Source organism: Maylandia zebra, linkage group LG7 (genome assembly GCF_041146795.1).
Source record: "Maylandia zebra isolate NMK-2024a linkage group LG7, Mzebra_GT3a, whole genome shotgun sequence".
In the NCBI taxonomy this organism is placed as follows: Eukaryota; Metazoa; Chordata; class Actinopteri; order Cichliformes; family Cichlidae; genus Maylandia; species Maylandia zebra.
This window is the reverse complement of record NC_135173.1, coordinates 1,225,132-1,245,000: the sequence shown is the minus strand read 5'-3', so window position 1 is coordinate 1,245,000 and position 19,869 is coordinate 1,225,132. Positions and strand designations below refer to the sequence as shown.

Genomic DNA, 19,869 nt, shown 5'->3' with positions numbered 1-19,869 from the left:
TAGGACGGCTCATGCTCTTAGACAGGTCACTGCCTATTTATTATACACTGTGTATTACTTTGGATATAGCTGGGATTAGCTGGTGGTGTACAGACCAGTTTACAGCCTCGGTAGAGTTCCTGTTCCTGCTTGAAAAACGTTAAAAAGTCTGCCACTGGAGCAAGTCAAAGTTCAGTATATTAGGCCTTGAAATTAGAAAAACTCATTCTTAGCTAGGGCTGTTCGATATAACGATATATATCGGATGACGATATAAAAACATCTATCGTTTCATTTTACGCTGTCGTTTGTTTCGTGGTGTCACAGAACAAACTGTTTACGGCAATATGTTTTCATGGTTCTGATGTCACTGTAGCGGCTATATTCATTTCTTAAACTTCTCTCTTTCTCTTATATTTAATATAACCACACTACGGACGGATAAGCGCCTGTTTTTATGCGTTGTCGTTGTCGGTAACAGCATCACGTGTCGGCTTGTTAATGTTCCACATAAACCTTTCACAATAAAGCTCAAGATCCTGTTGAGACTTTTCAAAATAAACTGAATCACGTGAAAGAGCAGATTATTTACGGATGAGAAGTAAAAAAGAGCCGCCAGGTGCTAAAAAATAAACCTTAGACTCAAACGTTAGAACAGGCTTTTCCCCGCAGCACGCCGTGTAAGAAATACTCACAAAGAAAACGGCGCCGTTACAACTTATGTCTAAAAATGCATCGTTTCATGCATCGGTTAAAACAATCGACTCCAGCTACACGACGCGCAGCTGGAAACACTTCACACAAGTCGAGCTGCCCGAGATTCACAGACTTTACAGAAAATGTTACATGTTTGTGATTTATATCGTTATCGGACGATAGATGTCTGATATCGGGATATGAGATTTTGGTCATATCGCGCAGCCCTATTCTTAGCTATCTTTGACTAGTGTTGTGAAGGTTTGTGTCTCATAATAGGTTCATGGTGCTCAAAAGTAGCTTTTTTTATAACCTTCCAACATCATCATCTTGGTTTTAAGTGTATAAAACTTATTTTCATTTCTAAAACTGTGACGCTGTTCTAGATTTAAGTCCAACACCTCACTTAAAATAAGTCATAATTCTCCATTTCTGGTGCGTTTACCTTTCTATAAGCTAAACAGCTTTGTGTCTAATTTGAAGTGTGATGAGATATTTTGACTAGAAATTGAACAAAAATACTTGGTAACATTTTGAGTTTTTGCAGTGTTTACTTCAAGCTAAACGTAAGATTTCAATACCTGCATCCATAAAACTGAATTATTAGTTTTATTAATGCTTTCATATATTTTAAGTACAGTATTTGTTGCTCTGGAGATTGATGGTTAACTGATGCAGCACATGCTCCGTACTGAATTATCACAGCTCCTGCATGTAAAACTGTTGTGGCTCTTCTATCCTGTCCACACTTACAGTCTCCTATAACTGTACTCATGAGGCACATTTAGGTTATGTTATATAACATATGATGCTACTATACTCACTGGCCACTTAGACATACATGCTTTTTCAACTGCGTGTGAATACAGATATCTAATGTCTGTGAAGGTTCTCAGTCATCCAGGTCATCGTAGTCAAAGGAGCTTGCAAAGAAAAGCGTCTGGACTCCCACTAGGCTTATATCTGGGACTCTCCACCATTTGACCTTAGAACTGAAGAAGCTTCTCGGATGAGAGGTGAAACGTCTTCAAGCAACTTAAAGAAGTCCAGACGCTTTTCTTTGCAAGCTCCTTTGACAGATATCTAATATTTTTGTGTTGTTTAGAGTCTCGCTGTCTGCAGTGTCTTCTTAGCTAAGAGAGATGAAGTGGTGAAGCAGATGCAACATCTGAGTTGACCAGCTTAGTCATTGACAGTCCAGCTGGGTTGATGTTTTATGTAGTGTTATGTAGTAAGGCTGCGTTTGCAGATTGTTTTTCTAAATCATGCGACAGCATCAGATAAACATCTGGATGTTTGGATTTGGACGTTTTCAGTTCATCACGGGACTTTTCTTGAAGGCTGTTGTAATCTTTAGCTTTGTGCTGACTCTGGGGTTTCCCCCTGTAACTGCTTCTCTTGTTGCTTGTTACAGAAACTCTTCTACCATTAGATTTTCGTGGTCGATGAAGAAGCAACGGTGACGAGCGTAGAGATGTTCCAAACGTGACTGCAGTTGGAAGAATTGTTTCTGCTCTGGAGATGTTGAGTGATACAGATGATGAGAGCACAATAAATACTGAAGAGTCTTATGCACTCACTGGCCACCTTATTAGGTACACCTGGCTAGTGCCAGGTTGGATCCCCTGTTGCCTTAATGTTTCATGGCACTGACTCAACAAGGTGCTCTGCTGCACACCTCAGTGTTGCCTGGCCATTCTCCTCTGACCTCTGTCAACATCTCCCCCACGTCTACATGCCTGTATGTATTGAGCTGCTGCTATGTGCTTGGCTGATTAGTGACTGATACGTACTGATCTGTCAGAACAGATATTTCCAGATCAGTAGTTCATGTTACGAACATCTCACATGAGTGTTGTCAGTGCACAAAGAAAGTCTCTTTCTGGCCTAAAAAGGGCTAAATTCCATTTATTTTCAGCTATCTGAGCTGGAAAAGACGCACTGGTGCAGACGGGCAATCCAAAGAAGAAAAATGATAACGTTTATTTATTATTATCTTAATATTTAGCTTTGAAAATCTTATTTTTGGAGATATTTTTGTTAATCATGTCTTTGTCCTGTCTTCCTTCTCTCACCCCAACCAATCACAGCAGATGGCCCCGCCCCTCCCTGAGCCTGGTTCTGTCGCAGGTTTCTTCCTGTTAAAAGGGAGTTTTTTCTTCCCGCTATCGCCAAAGTGCTGCTCATAGGGGGTCATATGACTGTTGGGTTTTTCTCTGCTGTACGATCTACTTTACAATATAAAGCGCCTTGAGGCGACTGTTGAATTGAATTTCTTTTGGACTTTAAACTTACATTAGCACCAGAGGCAAAGGGTAGGCTAAGAGTTTGTGAATGTATCGAGACTGTAACAAATTTTCTCCATGAATTTAAGAGTTTTCAAAACCACAAATATAAACCCTGCAGGTGTAGTGAGACCAATGCCCGGACTCTATTGATATGCACATAAACTCTTCACAGCAATCCATCCAGTAACTAGTTTGGATCAAAGCGTTAGACCAGCCATCCCCCGAGCTTCGCCTCCAGCACGGCTTAAATACCGGCTTATGTGTGTTTTGAAGAAAAGCAGAGACAGAGCTGAGGGCATCGGGATGTGTCTGTGAGAATCTGTGTGCTCAGGATGCTGCTGCTTGACCTCAAGGTGTGATGACAAGTGAGTGGAGCCGAATAACGGAGCAGCTGATGCCTCCATTTCACTGTCTGTGTGTGTGTGATGGGAGGGTGGAGGGGCAACGTTACTGACACCTTCAGTTATTTATAGCTTCTTTATCACACACATTTTTATCTCCTCCTCTTTCTCCTTCACTCTTTGCACTTGCTGTAATGTTCTCAGAAAACACACACACACGCTGTGCATCCGAGTCTGAGGCAGCGCTGACAGGAGTTGGTCAGTGTGCACTTTGTCACTACCAAGAGCTCTGTCGACGAAGAACGGAAAGGGAGTGGATGGACGGCATAGTGCAAAAGAGCCAATCACAGGGCTTTGTGCGAGTGTGTGTGTGTCAGAGCAAACAGTGTTAGCTAGCAACAGTGCAGGGCTGAGATAAAGACCTAATTGCATAGTGTGCTGTGTAGGCTTTGTGTTCTGTGAGTGTTCACATGAGTAGGTGTGAGGATAAAAATACGAGACATTAACGAGGCAGGCGCGTTGTGTTTGATATCATGTGTGCGCATCAACAGTTTTTCTTTCTGTGGGTTTCGTAACTTTAGCCGGTTAACTTTAAACTTCAGGTCATCTTGTCAACGGAGCCTTCAAACTCCCAGAAACACGAGTTTTTAGCGCCTGTTGATCAGTGATCATCAGCAAAGAACGCTGGAGTCGATGTAACCAGTTTGACAAATTTAAAAGTGCGCTATAGGCAGACACCATCCTGTGACTGCTATATAACATCTGCTGATTGGCCCCAAAATGGCAGCCACAGGATGATGTCATGGAACAGCGTTGTGGTTAAATTGCCCATATGTCTGTCTCTCTGTCCATCTGTCTGACTCGGTGTGAAACTAAACTATGTTTCAGGTCACCGTGCAGATTGTGCCAAGGCTACGTGAAATTGTACACATACACACACCAACACAGAAACACACACACAGTCCCTTGGCTTTGCTGACAGAAGGGCTTGGAGAGTGGGTAATGAGAAAAGGTCCTCATGCATGAAAGCTCACGTCAGCAAGCTAGCCAGCCGCTCGCACGCACACACACACACACACATGTACAGAGATGGGAAAACATGTCAGTTACACTTCTGATAACATTCATAACACTAATTTTAAGTCTTTGCTCGACCCTGCTCTCCCCAGCTGTGACCTTCGGTGTCTTCCTCTCTCTTCCCGAGTTAGCAAAGATGCCAGTAAAACTTTCTAGAGCGCTTTCTTCTTCCATCAACCCTCCTCCTCGAATTGTTTTCCAGTTAGGGAATCACGTAAAAGCTCAGCAACATCCACAAAATGTAAATCGATTACCATTTAAGAACAAAATAGTTGAGACAGAGCTAGACGGAGCACACCTCGCCATGCTAAACAACGGGTAGCATCACGATATCCAGCTGAGGAAAGAACCACCTGCCTTTACGTGTCAGAGGATTGTTTTAGCTGTCTGTGTCCAGTTAGCTTAACAACCTTAATGCTGTGTGTTAGAAGCGCCACGGGACATAACGTAGGGACAACACGGGCGTGCTGAGTGTCGGCGCCCTCCCACGGCCACTTCTGTTCCTGATGAAAGGCTCAACTTTTGGTTTGGTTTAAAAAACTTTATTCCGAGTTCTTACCTCACAGTCAGGTTTACATGGAGTTTACATCTAGTCCAAGATGGCGCGGCCACGTCCAGACGCCTTCCTGACCGCTCTCTGTGTGCATGGGTGTTGGACTTCCTCACTGGCAGAACTCAGGTGGTGAGGGTGGGCAGGTGCTTCTCCAACAGCATCACCATCAACACAGGAGCACCTCAGGGATGTGTCCTCTCGCCACTGCTCTACTCCCTCTACACTTCAGACTGTGTGGCCACCCACGGCTCCAACACCATTGTGAAGTTTGCTGACGACACAGTGGTGTTGGGTGCCATCTCCAACAACGATGAGGCGGCCTACATGGATGAAGTGAAGAATCTGGCATCGTGGTGCCAGGACAACCACCTCCAGCTGAACGTCAGCAAGACCAAGGAGCTGGTGGTGGACTTCAGAAGGGGTCAGCACAGAGACTACAAGCCCATTATCATCAATGGAGCTCCAGTGGAGAGGGTGCAGTCCTTCAAGTATCTTGGTGTCCACATCTCCTCAGACCTGACATGGGCTGCCCACATTCAGGTCCAGACCAAAAAGGCTAGGCAGCGCCTGTATCACCTACGACAACTGAGGAAGTTCAGGGTCTCTCCAAAGATCCTCAGGATTTTCTATACAGGCGCTGTGGAGAGCATCCTCACACAGAACATGACATCGTGGTTTGGGAACAGCTGTGTGAAGGACCAAAAAGCTCTCCAGAGAGTGATCCGTACAGCAGAACGCTGCTGCAGGATTGCTCTCCCCCCGCTTCAGGACACCTACACCAGGAGATGCTGGACTAGAGCAGCGCAGATACTGAAGGACCCGTCCCATCCTGGCAACAAACTGTTCCAACTTCTGCAATCTGGTAGAAGGTTCCGCATCATCCGGGCAAGGACAGAGAGACTCAAGAGGAGCTTCTATCCCCAAGCCATCCGTGCCCTAAACACACACACCCGCCCTCTCACATCATCTATAATTGACTGAGACAGGACTCTTCCAGACACTAAACCAAGGCACAATGTACATTTCAATTCCTTTAATTTTAAATATGTTTATATTGTCTATCCTGTAAAATAGTCAGATGTCTATTCATATTAATGTACAGAATTCACCTGCTTGCTGCTACTACTGCACATTCACCCAGTGTATATACTATATGTGTGTGTATATATATATATAATGTTCTTCCTCTACACCCCCCCCCCCCCCCCCCCAATTTTTGCACAAGTCGAGGAGCGTGTCAGGCTACATTTCACTGTGTGTTATACTTGTATAACTATGCATGTGACAAATAATAAAGAACCTTGAACCTTGAACCTTGGAAGCACATTCTCACAGTGCAAAGCTGGCCGAGCGCCCCTGCAGAAGAGGCTCTTTGTCATAACTTTAGCTTCCTGTCGTATAAACACAGAGTCCCCAGTTCTGTTTGTTAGGTTATTTCTGACATCAACCTCTCTATTGGCATCGTTTCCTCTTCCCATTAAGAGTTTCTCCTCTCTGGTGGTAGGAAAGGTGGAATTTCAGAAAATGTCTTTTTGGCATCTTTTAGCGGGGACGCAAAGATCTGTCCTGGTTCCCGTCTGCAGCTACAGGCTTTGGCCCTCTGTGTGAAAGGCACTGATGTAAATAGAAGTGTGGCATATTTATATAGGACTGGCACACTGCCTGATTGATCTGAAACATTACACTGACCGAGACCGCAAACACACACACACACACACACACACACACACACACACACACACACACACACACACACACAAAGTCAATACCGTTGGACACTCACAGAAGCAGTAAACAGATGTATCGTACCACACATCTGCCATATGTCAAGAAGCACACCAAACCAGACCCCGCAGAGCAGAGGCCTTTTTAAACTGACCACGAACTCTGTGGTCAGGTTGTTATAAAGAAACCGAAGCTTTTCCTTATTTCCTTTCATGTACTTTACGTCATAACGATGGATGTTCATATTAAACTTGTAATGAGGTCGGCGTATGTGCGAGTAATCCCCGTCAGGAACAGAACTTCAGGATTTGGACTCTCAGCACTCCGTCTGCGCTTGGCTCTCTATGATTTTAGTGAGGGTGGATATCACCTTATATGGTAATCTTAGGCGTACAGCAACCCACCCACCTGCTGTTCAAACCTTCTGTTTGAAAAGAGCAGCCAATCAGAAGAAAGCGGGTTGAACGAGGAGCAAAGAGCTCACTTCAGACCTGATATAAGTGAGGATTATTTTGATTCATCAGTCAAGCACCTTTCAGTGTAATCGATGTTGTTCTCCAAAAGTTTAATCTGTTCATCTGGACGTAGCGTTTTGTGGGAGAAACGTTTCGTCACTCATCCAGGTGACTTGTTCAGTCTCAGCTGACTGCAGATAATTGATGTAGTGTGAGTACATAATACTTTATCTCACCGGCTCATGACTGATGCTGCGTATTGCTGTCCAGCTGTCACTAGTAGGAACTAAGAACAAATATAAGCGTTCACATGCTAAAGAACAAGATGTGAACAGTTTCTCTGAACAGTTTCTCTGAACGTCCACTGCGGGGCTGCTGACAGCGCTTATATTTGTTCTTAGTTCCTACTAGTGATGTGCGATACCACTGATTTCCTTTCCGATCTGATACCAAGTAATATTCAGGGTGGTATCGACGATACTGATCCGATACTTTGTACAAAAACGTATTTTATTTGTTGTATCTTAAATTATAGCGTCATAATGATTACAGGACATCAGATTACTTGTTCTTATCACTTAATAATGCAGAGTTCATCATATAGAAATAAAAAAACTGAAGTTGTGCTATTTGACCACCTTGCCTGCCTGTGAGAGACATCTGTCTCGCCCTAGCAGCACCTGTCCCTCTCCTCCTCTTCAGTTCGCCTCAACATAAGCTCGTCATATTCTGTGATATGATTTACTCTGAGGTGACAAGGTTAGTGATGTTGCCACAACCATACATGCCAACCCTCCTGATTTTTCTGGGAGAATCCTGATTTTCAGTGCCCCTCCCGAAAATCTCCCGGAGCCACCATTCTCCCGAATTTCTCCCCGGACAACAAAATTGAAAAACCATATCGCAGAATTCATAGCGCGGCCCAGCCAATTCCAGTTTCCAACAATGACGGCAGCTACTTAGTTTTAATATCACTCTTATTTCTCTTTCTGGGTCGCAAAAAAACTTTGAACATATTTTCAGGTGAGAATGTAGCTGTGTAAACTTCAAATATCTGAGCCCACACATCGTCTTCAAACCCCCGCGGGCTTTCACTACTCGAGTTAAACATGATATTTAAGTCACTTTGATAACTTAAAAATGTTCTTGTTTGGCTTTTTCAGTGTTTTATTTATTCGTGAGTAAATCGGTTTGGCTGAGATTAAAGTGATTAGATTAAATTAAATTTAACTTTTTTAATCCCTCGGGAGGGTTACTCCGGGGTTTTACACAGCTGAATAAACGTCAAACAGAAAATGATTAAAGAGAAGTGTGAGACGGTCGAGAGTTTAAGTCAGCGCACGGTTATATTTTAGATAGCAAGGAGCAGACGGCAGAGTTTCACTACCCAGCTTTCTTTAGACCGCGAAGGTCTAAAGAACCCTAAGGCGGAAGAGGAAGTAGTTCCTTTGAATGTAGACAATCCGAATGATATAGTTTCTTTCCACTGTGTTCCTGTTAATGATAAACTACAAATTTACCCTAAATTACTAAAATATCGATATTTTAATGTGAGAATCGATTCTAGAACATAAATGATTGGTATCGGAGGAATCGATATTTCAGGATCGATCCGCACATCACTAGTTCCTACACGTGTCTCTCTGACTTTACCGAGCTCTTTGCACTTTCTTTACTAGATTTCTTTTCAATTTGGATTACTTGGTTGTAAAGTAAGAACAGTGGGATAGACACAGGCCTGTAATACACGCACAAATGTTTGCAGCCGTGTTGGATCCTGAGTTGTGCCCATGCTGGAGGCCCGTTCGTTCGGGTTTATTTATGCATGGTGATGTTGTCTATCAGAATTGCCTCACACTGTTGCCTCAACCTGTATCTGTCTGTTTGAATCAACCTGTTGTTCGTGGCTGTCCGTCTCTCTGTTGGCCTTTATCTCATTTGTCCATACGAGCGGGAGTCTACCTCGCTAACTGTCCCTGCGACCGTCTGTCGCTGTGCCCTTGCGTTAGGTGCAGTGAAAGACATTGTGGCATTTCAAACAGCAGCCTTAAATGTCAGGTTAGGCTACAGTTATGGGCCCGCTCCCTCCCTCCTCTCCGGTCCAGGCTCCACCTGTGCTTATCTCCATTTTCCTCTTTTGTATCCCACGAACGTGTAAAACACCTTTGCCGTGTGCTTTTAATCCACTTTTTTATCAGGTTGAGAAGCAAACCTGTGCCTGCACATAACTTTGCTGTTCACTTTGTTTGCCTGTATAATGAGCAGAGCCCAAGTATTTAACATTCTTTAATGCCCGTGCGTCTCTTTGTTTCTAGGATCATCCACGAGGACGGTTTCTCCGGCGATGACGTAAAGCAGTACAAGCCCGTTGTTTACAGCAACACCATCCAATCTTTGGCCGCCATCGTCCGCGCCATGGACACGCTGGGCCTGGAGTACGGAGACAAAGAGCGCAAGGTCAGCTCCCGTCCTCAAGCGTGCATACACGTTTCCCAAGCATGCCCAGCAGAACGTACGACACATAAATGACTCATTTTCCAAATACTGTCACCAACATTGTAGAGTGTGATGACAGATCACCATAAACGAGGGAAATGTTTTGTGATTTTTTTGTATTCTCACTTCTGTGAACTAAATAAGGCTCATCATTAAGCACTTAGCTCGTGCACCAAATTCCCAGCCTACGACTGACGCACGTAGCCACGGGATGGACCACATAACTGGGATAGAGCAGGGAGAGGCCGGCGTGGGCCTTGCAAGACAAAAGCACCAGGAGTCCAGCTCTTGTATCAGACCTGTTAAAGTATATGTGGCAGGACAACGATCTCTACCAGCTTCAGCTCCTCGATTTGACCTTTTTGAAGACAAAAATCTCTCCGTATAAAGTTGTGGAGGATAGCACTTAAATATAGCGCAGGTGTAAGACTGCCTGTGCTGTGGTCCCTGAATGCTGATAGCTGGTCTAAGCAAATTCAGGTGCGGCAGTTCAGCAACGTGGAGGACGCATAATCAGCGAGCCAGTGTCAAACCGACACAGACCTTCCCTACACATTTCACTCTTGACTGGTTGCAGCTGTGTCTAATGTAAAAAATATTCACAGCTTGTTCGTTTTCCCAGAACGTTAGACGCTGCCATCAAAGACAAGTTAGCATCACATTAGTATTCACTCAGAAAGCATCATTTTTCAGGGAACACTTTAAAGACGGTACGATCTTTAAAGACCGTACTGAATGACCTAACCAAACAATCCTAATGTGACCAAGGAGACACTGAAGGAAAAGTAAATGCCCGGTGAAAATGAGGGAAGACAAACCATCATGAAATGAAAAACACCAGCTTCCAAACAAACGCCGCCTCCTGAGGGACAAACGGATCATTTGCTTCACCACAAACTCCAGTGGCCTCTGAAGTCATGGCAACTTTGATGCTTTGGAAAGCATCGAGAGGAAAGCAGAAAATGATCAGCACTTGTTTTATATATATTTCATATTTTAATGTCTTTGTTTCGCTTGCTGAGATTGAGCAGCGATCTTGCATCTTTTATTTGATAAACTGTCTTCAGTTTATCGGGATTGGCTGTGAACGGACCCTGTCACGCTTGGGCCGAAATTCCTTCACACTAAGGCTCACACCGGGTCACTTTCCCAATTTTGCTTTAAGTTATAAAGTTATTTTATTATTTACATTTGGCCTAATAATGATCCTTATTGCTGCTTCAGAGGATAGTTGGAAATGTCTGTCAGAATCTGCAGAGTATACAGAACAAATAAAATGTTCACGTTGTCTTCCCAACAGTTTCACTGACATCTACACCGGATGGCCAGGAAGCGTTCGCGATGTCTTCTCCGGCGCTGATAATTGGCGTCTGTCTTGTGTCAGTGACGTAAAAGACGGATTTAATGCGACATGACCATCAAACAGCAGTCGCTTTCTGAAACATCAGATATGTATCGGATTCAGCACCACATACCAAAGTGACCCAGATCGGCTTTGAAAATATCGGATTTGTGCCGTTCACACTGTCACACCATGATCGGACAGATGGTCGCAGAGGGTCAGAAAAGTCGGATTTGATGCGCTTTCGCCTGCAGCGTGAACGTAGCCTTAGTCTTTCCCACTTCTCAGTCCTCTGAATCCTGAAGTATACACGTTCAGTATACGACCTGCTAATTGAGGATTATGAATCTAATCCACAGAAGAGGATCGGTTCTATCTGAACGCAGGGCAGCGGGATGAGGCTAATCAACCGCTCCTTTATACTCACCTCAGTTTCAGGTTCCAAATTTCTAATAAATCAGGTCATTAGACTTGTCAGGATGACTCAGGCACTAAAGAGTGCAGGAAATGCAGTCATGTATGGCACCTTCAGTTAAATGCTGAACATCAGCTCGTGGTTTTGAATGCACTGCTGTAGGAGCGAACACGTTTTCACTCAGCCTCACCTTCTCTGCTGGAACGTTTTGTTTGACCTCTGTCTGCACATGAAGCATCCTGATGTGTTTGTGTGATTCAGACGAAACACTGACACGCCCACTTTGTTCCTGATGTTGTATAAAAGTTCAAAGTGAAGATAAATGCTGCTGGTGTAAGTGTACATCATTAGCAGTTCTGTGTAGTTGTTGATGATGCGTCGCCATAGCAGTCGTGGTGATGATGTCACAGTGGTGATGATGTCACGATGACAGAATATCTGTCCTCCTCATCACTGCGTGAGCGGCACAGATTTGAACTGTAAGAACACATGCAGGTGACCTTAACCTTATCCAAAGGCGCGGTGTATTTTTAATCACAACGCTGCTTTTGATACTTCATGTAGAGGCTGAAATAACAATACACCTATTGATCAGGATATGCTGTGTGTGTGTGTGAGTTGTCTTTGTTAGACTATTGAAATGAGGACATTTTGGAAACGCAGTAGTGTGAGGAGTCAAGGTCAGCCATACAAACGTGTGTGTGTCTGTTGGAGGGTATAATATATCAAAGTATTGCGTTTCTATTTCGAGGTAAAGTGAACAGCCTCAGCTACATTGTTATTTGTACAGAGTCAATCCGTCCACCCAGCCAGCCGTCCAGCTGTCCGTTTTCTACCACTTATGCAGGTCATGGGGACGGCAGGCAAACCTCTCTCCTGCCCTCCAGCACCTAAAGCTCCTCTGGGAGACACCGAAGTGTTCCCAGGCAAGAATGGAGCAGTTTATGTTTTTGGTGTGAGAGTTGACATTTTGAAAAGTGTCTACAACAAGATTTCTGTGCTACACTACTTATCAGGTTAAAGTAACGTGTGTTACAGAAGGGTTGCAGGATTATAACCGGTTCTGAAATGAATGCAAAGTGTTGAAGAAGAGGCGTAAAACAGGAAAGAGGACAGAAGATAGATTTTTCAAGGCAAAATGGAGAAGTGACAGTGGACAAGAAACAGAATGAGCTGTGTTTACACTCCCCATCTGACTTCCCCACAAAGTAACCAGAGCAACATCCTACCCACATCAATAAAGGACGAGGGGCGAACGTGAACGTTTTTCATACCCGTATCCTTCAAGCTCTCCTCTTACTCTTTCAGCTTCCCCCTCTAATCCTGTGCTGGGATCGCGTATGTCAAACCTGTCCCGTCCTATCTTTTTCTGGTCTTTTGCTTGCTCTTCTGACTGCGCCCCACCCACCCACCAATCTGTTTCTCTTCGCTAGTTGCTGTGGCAACCCAGTGTTTTCCCTTGCTCTCAACACATTCCACAAGCCCGTGTCCAAGGGCGCCGTGACACATACACTTGGAGACGCGCACACACAAACTCACACGCGTATGCAACACATGCACACATTATGATAGCTTGCTTGAAATAGATCTTTGAGCACTTTTCACTCAGGCTTCACAGAAGAAGCTTCAAAGAGAAACCTCTTTGGTGTTAAAGCCTCTGCTGGGCCTTCAATAAAACTACAGTTTATGGCTCCGTGCTGTGACCTGAGGTAGTATACTATGTCTGTCCTTATGTACATACCAATCAGTCCCATTCTCGCAAATCTTAGGAACTATTTTTTTCATATTCAGTTCAAGCAGGGATGAATGTAATCTAGTGATTAAGGCCAAGGACAACTGTATGACAGTAATGATAGTTTCCAGAATTCTCTCCTGCAAACACAAAGTCTAAAAAAAGTAGTTAAAGCTTAGGGCAAGGGTGGGGAACTCCAGGCCTCGAGGGCCGGTGTCCTGCAGGATCTCACCCTGGGTCAGCACACCTGAATAAGACGATGAGTTCATTACCAGCCTCTGCAGGACTTCAAGACATGTTGAGGAGGTGATTTAGCCATTTAAATCAGCTGTGTTGGATCAAGGACACATCTAAAAGCTGCAGGACCCTCGAGGCCTGGAGTTGCCCACCCCTGCTTTAAAGTCAAAGTCAAATTTATTTATATAGCACATTTAAAACGACAACTGTTGACCAAGGTGCTGTATACAATTTAGGCGAATGCTTTCACCTGTATCGTCCTCTGTGTAAAGTTCCCCTCCATTCCCAGACCAACTTGTATTTAGAGATAATGTCCTACGGGATGCATTGGTTAGTTGCATTTAGATCCATTACTCCAGCAGTAGCAACAGTGCAGTATTTAAAATACGAACAGTAAAATATGGCATTTTTCATCCATCCATGTGTTTTTTTTGTAACCGCTGTTGTCATTTAGGGTCCCAGGGTGCTGGAGTCTGTCCCAGCCGTCACAGGGCACAGAGGCACATCCTGTACAGGGCGCTGGTCTAGCACGCCGTTTGCACTCATATTCACACATGGCCTACTGCGTGTCTTTATGATAAGCTGAATCATTCCACTGGTACAGCCTATGTTCTCTTACTTCATGCTGGACGTGTTTGTTGTGTTTGAGGTTGGATGGTGATCCCTGTGGAACCAGTGCCAGTGTTTTCCAGGGTGAGGTATGGATGATGGAGATCGCCCGACCATTCTTCTTGGAATAACATCAGCAGACCTTAAGTGTCTGCCTGGAGCAACCACTCGGGATTTTTTTATTTATTTTTGTTCGAGCCACAAATAATCAGCCTGTGCTTTACTCGTGGATTTGCCTTAGGCTTCATTTTCTGTGTCGGTATATAAAACTAAATGAAGTCAGAGGCAGTAGGGCAGAAAGGCCACTGTGATTGAGATCAACTCCACTTCAAGATATTCATTAACATTTTATTGTTTCAGCAGGGAGGGGTGCTGAGCGTAGCTAGGACAGGACACACATCCTGATTTTATAACCTCAACATTTGATAACAGAATCAGCAGTTAAAGTTAAAGACAATGACTGTACTGTGATTTCTGCCATACTTAAATATACTCAGTAAATGTACTTGTAATCTCTCCTCTCTGACGTAACACAGTATCCAGAGGGAGATGTTCCTGCTGCCGGGCAGCAAACTTTGACACTCGAGGGGCAGTGCTGCTGACGTTTGACTTTCCTCAGCTGTCACCTTTCTGTAGTGTGAGATGCTAAAGTATGTTAGCAACACATGACATGTGATGATGACTTCTTTGAATAAGAGCTTGGGTCTAAGACACTCAAGTCATGATATGTATATCTATTTTTCTATATTTACAAATAAATGACGAGTGCAGCAGTCAGTAATTCAGGTCTGATGATGAGAAGGAAATTATGGACGCAGCTGCTATTGAAATGAAGCGCACGCAACTACTGACATCAGAGAAACACTCGGTGTCTCCATGGACCCTCAGAGGGAAACAGGGAAAGAAGATAAGATGGAGCGGGCATGACGGGGATAGGATGATGATAGGATGGACCGAGTGTGGAAGATAGCGAGACAGCGAGAGCTGGCAGACAGGTCGCTGCGTGTTGTTGTGGAAACTAGCTGAGTTATTCTCACGGGTTAGTGTGTGTGGGTGTTCCTGTCTAGCTATCTTTGTGAGGACCGAAATCTGCATTCTACTATACTTGTGAGAACCAGCAGTCACTTGTGAGGACACACAAACCGGTCCTCACAAGTTTGAAGACATTTAAAGGCTCAAAATGTGGTTTTAGTGTCAGGGTTACAATTAGGTTATGGTTAGGTTTAGGGTCAGGCATTCGTTTGTAATGGTTAGGGTGAGGGGCTAGGAAAAGCATTATGTCAATGAAGGTCCTCACTAAGATAGCTAAACGGGCGTGTGTGTGTGTGTGTGTGTGTGTGTGTGTGCGCGCGCGCACATGTGTTTGTACGTGTGAGCTCCAAAACCAACGCCCATCTGAACACAATGTTCCCATTGTGTGTTAAACATAAAATAATTTACACACGGCCATACTGCTGCAATAAACTGGAGACACGTAACAAATATAGCTCAGTTTCCCTTTTTGGGTTGTGATGACACACAAAGTTTTACATATCAGGATATAATAAAAATAGTCAATAACAGGACTTCAAATTAGGTACTGATATGAACTACAAACATGAGATACTTTATTTATTAAAACCAAAACCAAAGATACAAGCTCACTGCTTCCATAAGAATTAATGGGGTAAGGTACAGCCAAGTGCTGCTAATTAAATGAACTGCGTGATGAAGTGTGAAGGACAGACTCTACAGAGCACATTTAGGATGTTAAAAGTTAAAGTTCGCGACAGTACAGTCAGAAAAAAGACTGAACAAGTGCACCTTGTTTGGCAGGGGTGTCAGGAGAAAGCCTCTTCTCTCTAAAAAGAACAATGAAAGAGTATCTGAACAAAACACAGGGAGCAAGAAGAGACCGCCAAAAGGCCCGGGAGCAGTCGTTGGTTGACTGTGAGCTACCAAAGTATTCTGTATCTACAGCAGGTCTACGTCGCTTATGAGGCCGTCTGTCACTCAGCTAAAGCTTGGCCAAAAGTGCTTCAGGAACAGGACGGTGATTCCAAGCAAAACGAGAAAGAAATGAATCAAAGTGTCGCAACGGCACAAAGACTTCAACTCGTCCGAAATGCTGCGGCAAGACCTTCAGAGAGCCGCGCGTTAATGAACCCCAACAAACCTCAATGAGTCGAAGCAGTGTTGTTAAAATTCCTCCACAACGATTTGAGAGACTGATAAAGAAAACAGTTACTTGTTGCTGCTGCTAATGTTGGTTGTACAAGCTAGTGAATCATGGATTGTACTTTGTTTTTACAAACTGCTTCTACGTTTTAGCTTCGTTTTTGTTTGGACCTCATTTTAAGACTTGGGGACGAGATTATTCTGATCATTTCCTGATATGTAAAACCTTGAATTAAAAGGTGATGTGTGTTGTCCTGAGTTTGAATCCAGCTGGTAACCTGTAGTTCCTCTGTCTGATAAAGGCTTGATGTTTTCCCATTGGAAGGAATTCAATGGAATCCATCTGAGCTGTAGCGTCACAGAGAAATGAAAGAAGTTAGAGGCTGTTGGTGTTTCATTAGGATTTATTGACCAGAACAAAATATGTAGAATTTGCATCTACAGATCTTCTGCTTTTATTTCTGTCTCTATCTGTACATTGGATCAGTTTCCTGTTTGCTGTAGAGGATTTTTTCTGGGTAGCAATAAGCTACAACTGTCCTGTCATCAGTCTGGCTGTCAGATTGAGGCTTTGGGTGTTCCTTCACGTGATGAAAACATTCAGCTAAGAAACCACCAAACCAGTCAAATCTCTCGATCACCTGTTTGAGGTGCAGTTAATAATGAGGAAAAACCACATTTTGCCACATAAATGCTGATAATATCAGAATGAATCATTAAAAGGAGCAAACGGGACCTGGATCATCCCTGGATGTGTGAGGATCACCCGGTAATGAACAGGTGGACAGTGGTCACTGCACAACTGTGTCATTATAATAAAGCAGCGTTGTAGCCCAGTGTGGGCGTGTCCAAACCTGTTACAGGTGTGTGCACGCAGAGTAGATGAGCACACTTTGAATGGGATCATTGCAGATCCCTTCCTGCCAGGTTAAGAAGGTCAGTGTATGGACACAGCTTCCACCACAGACACACACACAGACACACACAGACACACACACAGACACACACACAGACACACACAGACACACACACACACACACACACACACAGACACACACACACACACGTGTTTGAAGTGTGTGTCAGTCTGCCACCTTCCTGCAGTGCTGAGCTCCCTTTGATTGTTCCCTCCCTCCCTCCCCTCCTGCTCTTTTGTTATTTTCAGCATCATCCCTTTGTCTCTCCCCTCTTACACCCTGTGTCCTTTATTCCTCTCTCCTCCTTCTTTCCTGCACTGCTTTATTGATGCTGTCGTTTCACCTTCTTCTTCTCTCGTCCTTCCTCTTCTCCTCAATCACCCGAGTCTAGTCTCCTCTTGTTTCTTCCCCCTATTCCATTTCTCTCATTTAGGGATTTCCATTTTCCCTGTAGCCTTGCACTTCACTCTCTTCATCTATCTAATAGAGCAATAAGGTAAGCTCCCTGCCATGCACCTGACTGGCTAGCTCAATCAATTAATCAAGACTTTCAAACTTTAATCCCACCTCACAGTGATGAGAGATCATTAGTCTCTGGGTTACTGCAGCTGGGTAATTAACACACACGCACACATGCACATATGCGAGTGTGTGGATTTTAGGCCGTGTGTGTCTGTGTGTAGATGCATGTGTGCTGAATGTGTGAGTCCATGCAGAGAGAGAGAGATAAATATAGAAATCCAGAGTAAACCAGAGAGAGCAGAGAGAAAGCCTCTGCATCTTTAAAGTGAGATTGTCGGTGCAAAGGAATGAACCGTCGTCTCCTAGCAACAAAAGGACCGCCATCCCATACCTGAGATTTGGGAGTGTGTTTTATCCACGTCTTTGTTCCCAGGACTGTCACAGGTCAAATTTTATTATTTATACTGTATCTGTACAGGACGTGTCGTTAGCCTTTTTTCAGTGTTCATACCAGGACAGATTTTCCATGGTTATTTGTTTGAGGCGCTGTAAGGAAGACTCCTTAACTTGGCTCTTTCTGTGAGTTTCCATGCCGAGTTTCAGCTTCTGGATCGGTGGTTCTCCCAGCTCGAGTGGGTTTTGCGGTATCGTCTCTGATGGTGAAGATGGGCTGAAGCCTGCCCTCCTGTGCTTGTCGTGGGGTGCAGCTTTGCTTTGCCTTTATTGTAATCAGCAGGAAAGCTGCCATTGCTCTGAGCTTTGACCAGATTCAGACTGTATTCATTAAAAAAATAAAAGGATCTGAGGTTGTCATCTTTTTATTTGTGGTGATTTGCTCCACACTAGTCATTACTTCCTAAGTGCGACAGAACACACACTGAAAACATTTTTTGGGCTAAATAATTTTGCTATAAACTCATAACTTGTTATTAGTTAATGATAAAAACTAAGAAATAAGAATCGCGATGTATTGCCATTTCTTTCTGTGAAATAAAGAACAACCGTTTCCCTTGAATGATTTCTGGTTAAAATGATTTAATCTCTCAGACAAAGACTCTGACTGACTTATGTCCAATCGGTCTTTAAGTGATGACGTATGAATCCTGTTTCCAGGTCCAAACTGCTCTGTGTTTATTAAGGCTGTTGTGTTTTTAACATGTTTTGTATCCTGTTCTATTTAATCTGAACAAGCCCTTAAAAACAATCCGTGATCACTGTCGGTCTCTCTGGGTTTTATTGCCACTGTTCATTTTAAAGCTCAGTGTTTAAACCCTTACGATGTAACTACAGCCCAGCCCATGCAGCAGTATATGAATGACTAACCTCGTATTGTGGATGGATTATCTCAGTTGTTCTCCTGGCTAAAGTTTGGTCCTTTTACAGCATCCTGCCATGCGATTGCATTTGTCCCTAACCATCAGGAACCCTCACGTTAACTTTTATCGAGTGGAGAAAAGTTAGCGTTCATCCTCCAGCTTCACTGTGTTTATGCTAACATAGCTGTTTTGCTAGCGGTCACGTAGCACATCATTATATAGCAGCTAGCCCAACTTCAGTAACCCTACAAACGTCACTGCTGTTTAGTTTTCTGTCCTCATTTATGTTGGAAGTGATAGCAGAGCTGTACGTTTGAATTTTTCAGAAATCTCTCAGTCAGAACATGCTATATCATGTTTAGGTGGAAGCTAGCGAGCTAACTTCCTGCTAACTTCTAACTCTGTTAAACTTCATTAATCCTGTTTTCATGGATGCCTGGATGTTAAACTTAATTGTTACACCTGGTAAAGCAGCAATACTGATCATTTTATTAAGGTGAAATAATTTACATAGTTTGTAACTCTCAGTGATGCCGCAGTGTTCGTTTGACTTTGGGACCTGCAGCGGAGTTTGGACCCGGAAACGGCTAATGTCAGACTTAAAGAGCAGATAGCAGCCACAGTGTCTGATTTTACTTCATTTTTACATCTTTTTTTTAACAGTGTCAATTGATATCCGCTCTCTCTCCTCTGCTCTCCATCACACATGATTAAAGGCAAACTGGTGTTGGTCTCTGCTACGTACAGACATTGGTGTACAAATAGCAAAAGCGTCATTTTATAATGACATAATTTCTTTTCATTTTGTTTCACTCGGCTTCCTTGGGGTGTGAGGTCATCTGGAAATCTTGGGAAATATCTGCCGTTTTCTGTAGAGAGGCAGAAAGCTTTGATTGGATGGCCTGTTTTGCCGTTTGGTTTGACCAGCTGGGACCTTCCTGTGTAGAGCTGGCATGTTCTTCCTGCTCTCTGAGACATGCAGGTTTAGTGAACTGGCCACCTTAGAACGCCTGTTGGTGTGAATGTGACTACCAGTGTGTCTGTCTTTGTGTGCCAGCCGCTCTGATAGATT

The 19,869-nt window shown here is 43.8% G+C and overlaps 1 protein-coding gene across 3 annotated transcripts in view; it reads left to right on the top strand.

The window, feature by feature from the left end:
• The window catches only part of gnao1a (guanine nucleotide binding protein (G protein), alpha activating activity polypeptide O, a), a 110,506-nt gene that overhangs the window by 23,396 nt on the left and 67,241 nt on the right, over window positions 1-19,869 (top strand). For all 3 annotated transcript variants that reach the window (XM_012924100.5, XM_004569160.6, XM_004569161.6), the window contains exon 3: window positions 9,430-9,571. In XM_012924100.5, coding sequence (XP_012779554.1) covers window positions 9,430-9,571 — 142 coding nt within the window. The remainder of the gene's footprint in view (window positions 1-9,429; window positions 9,572-19,869) is intronic.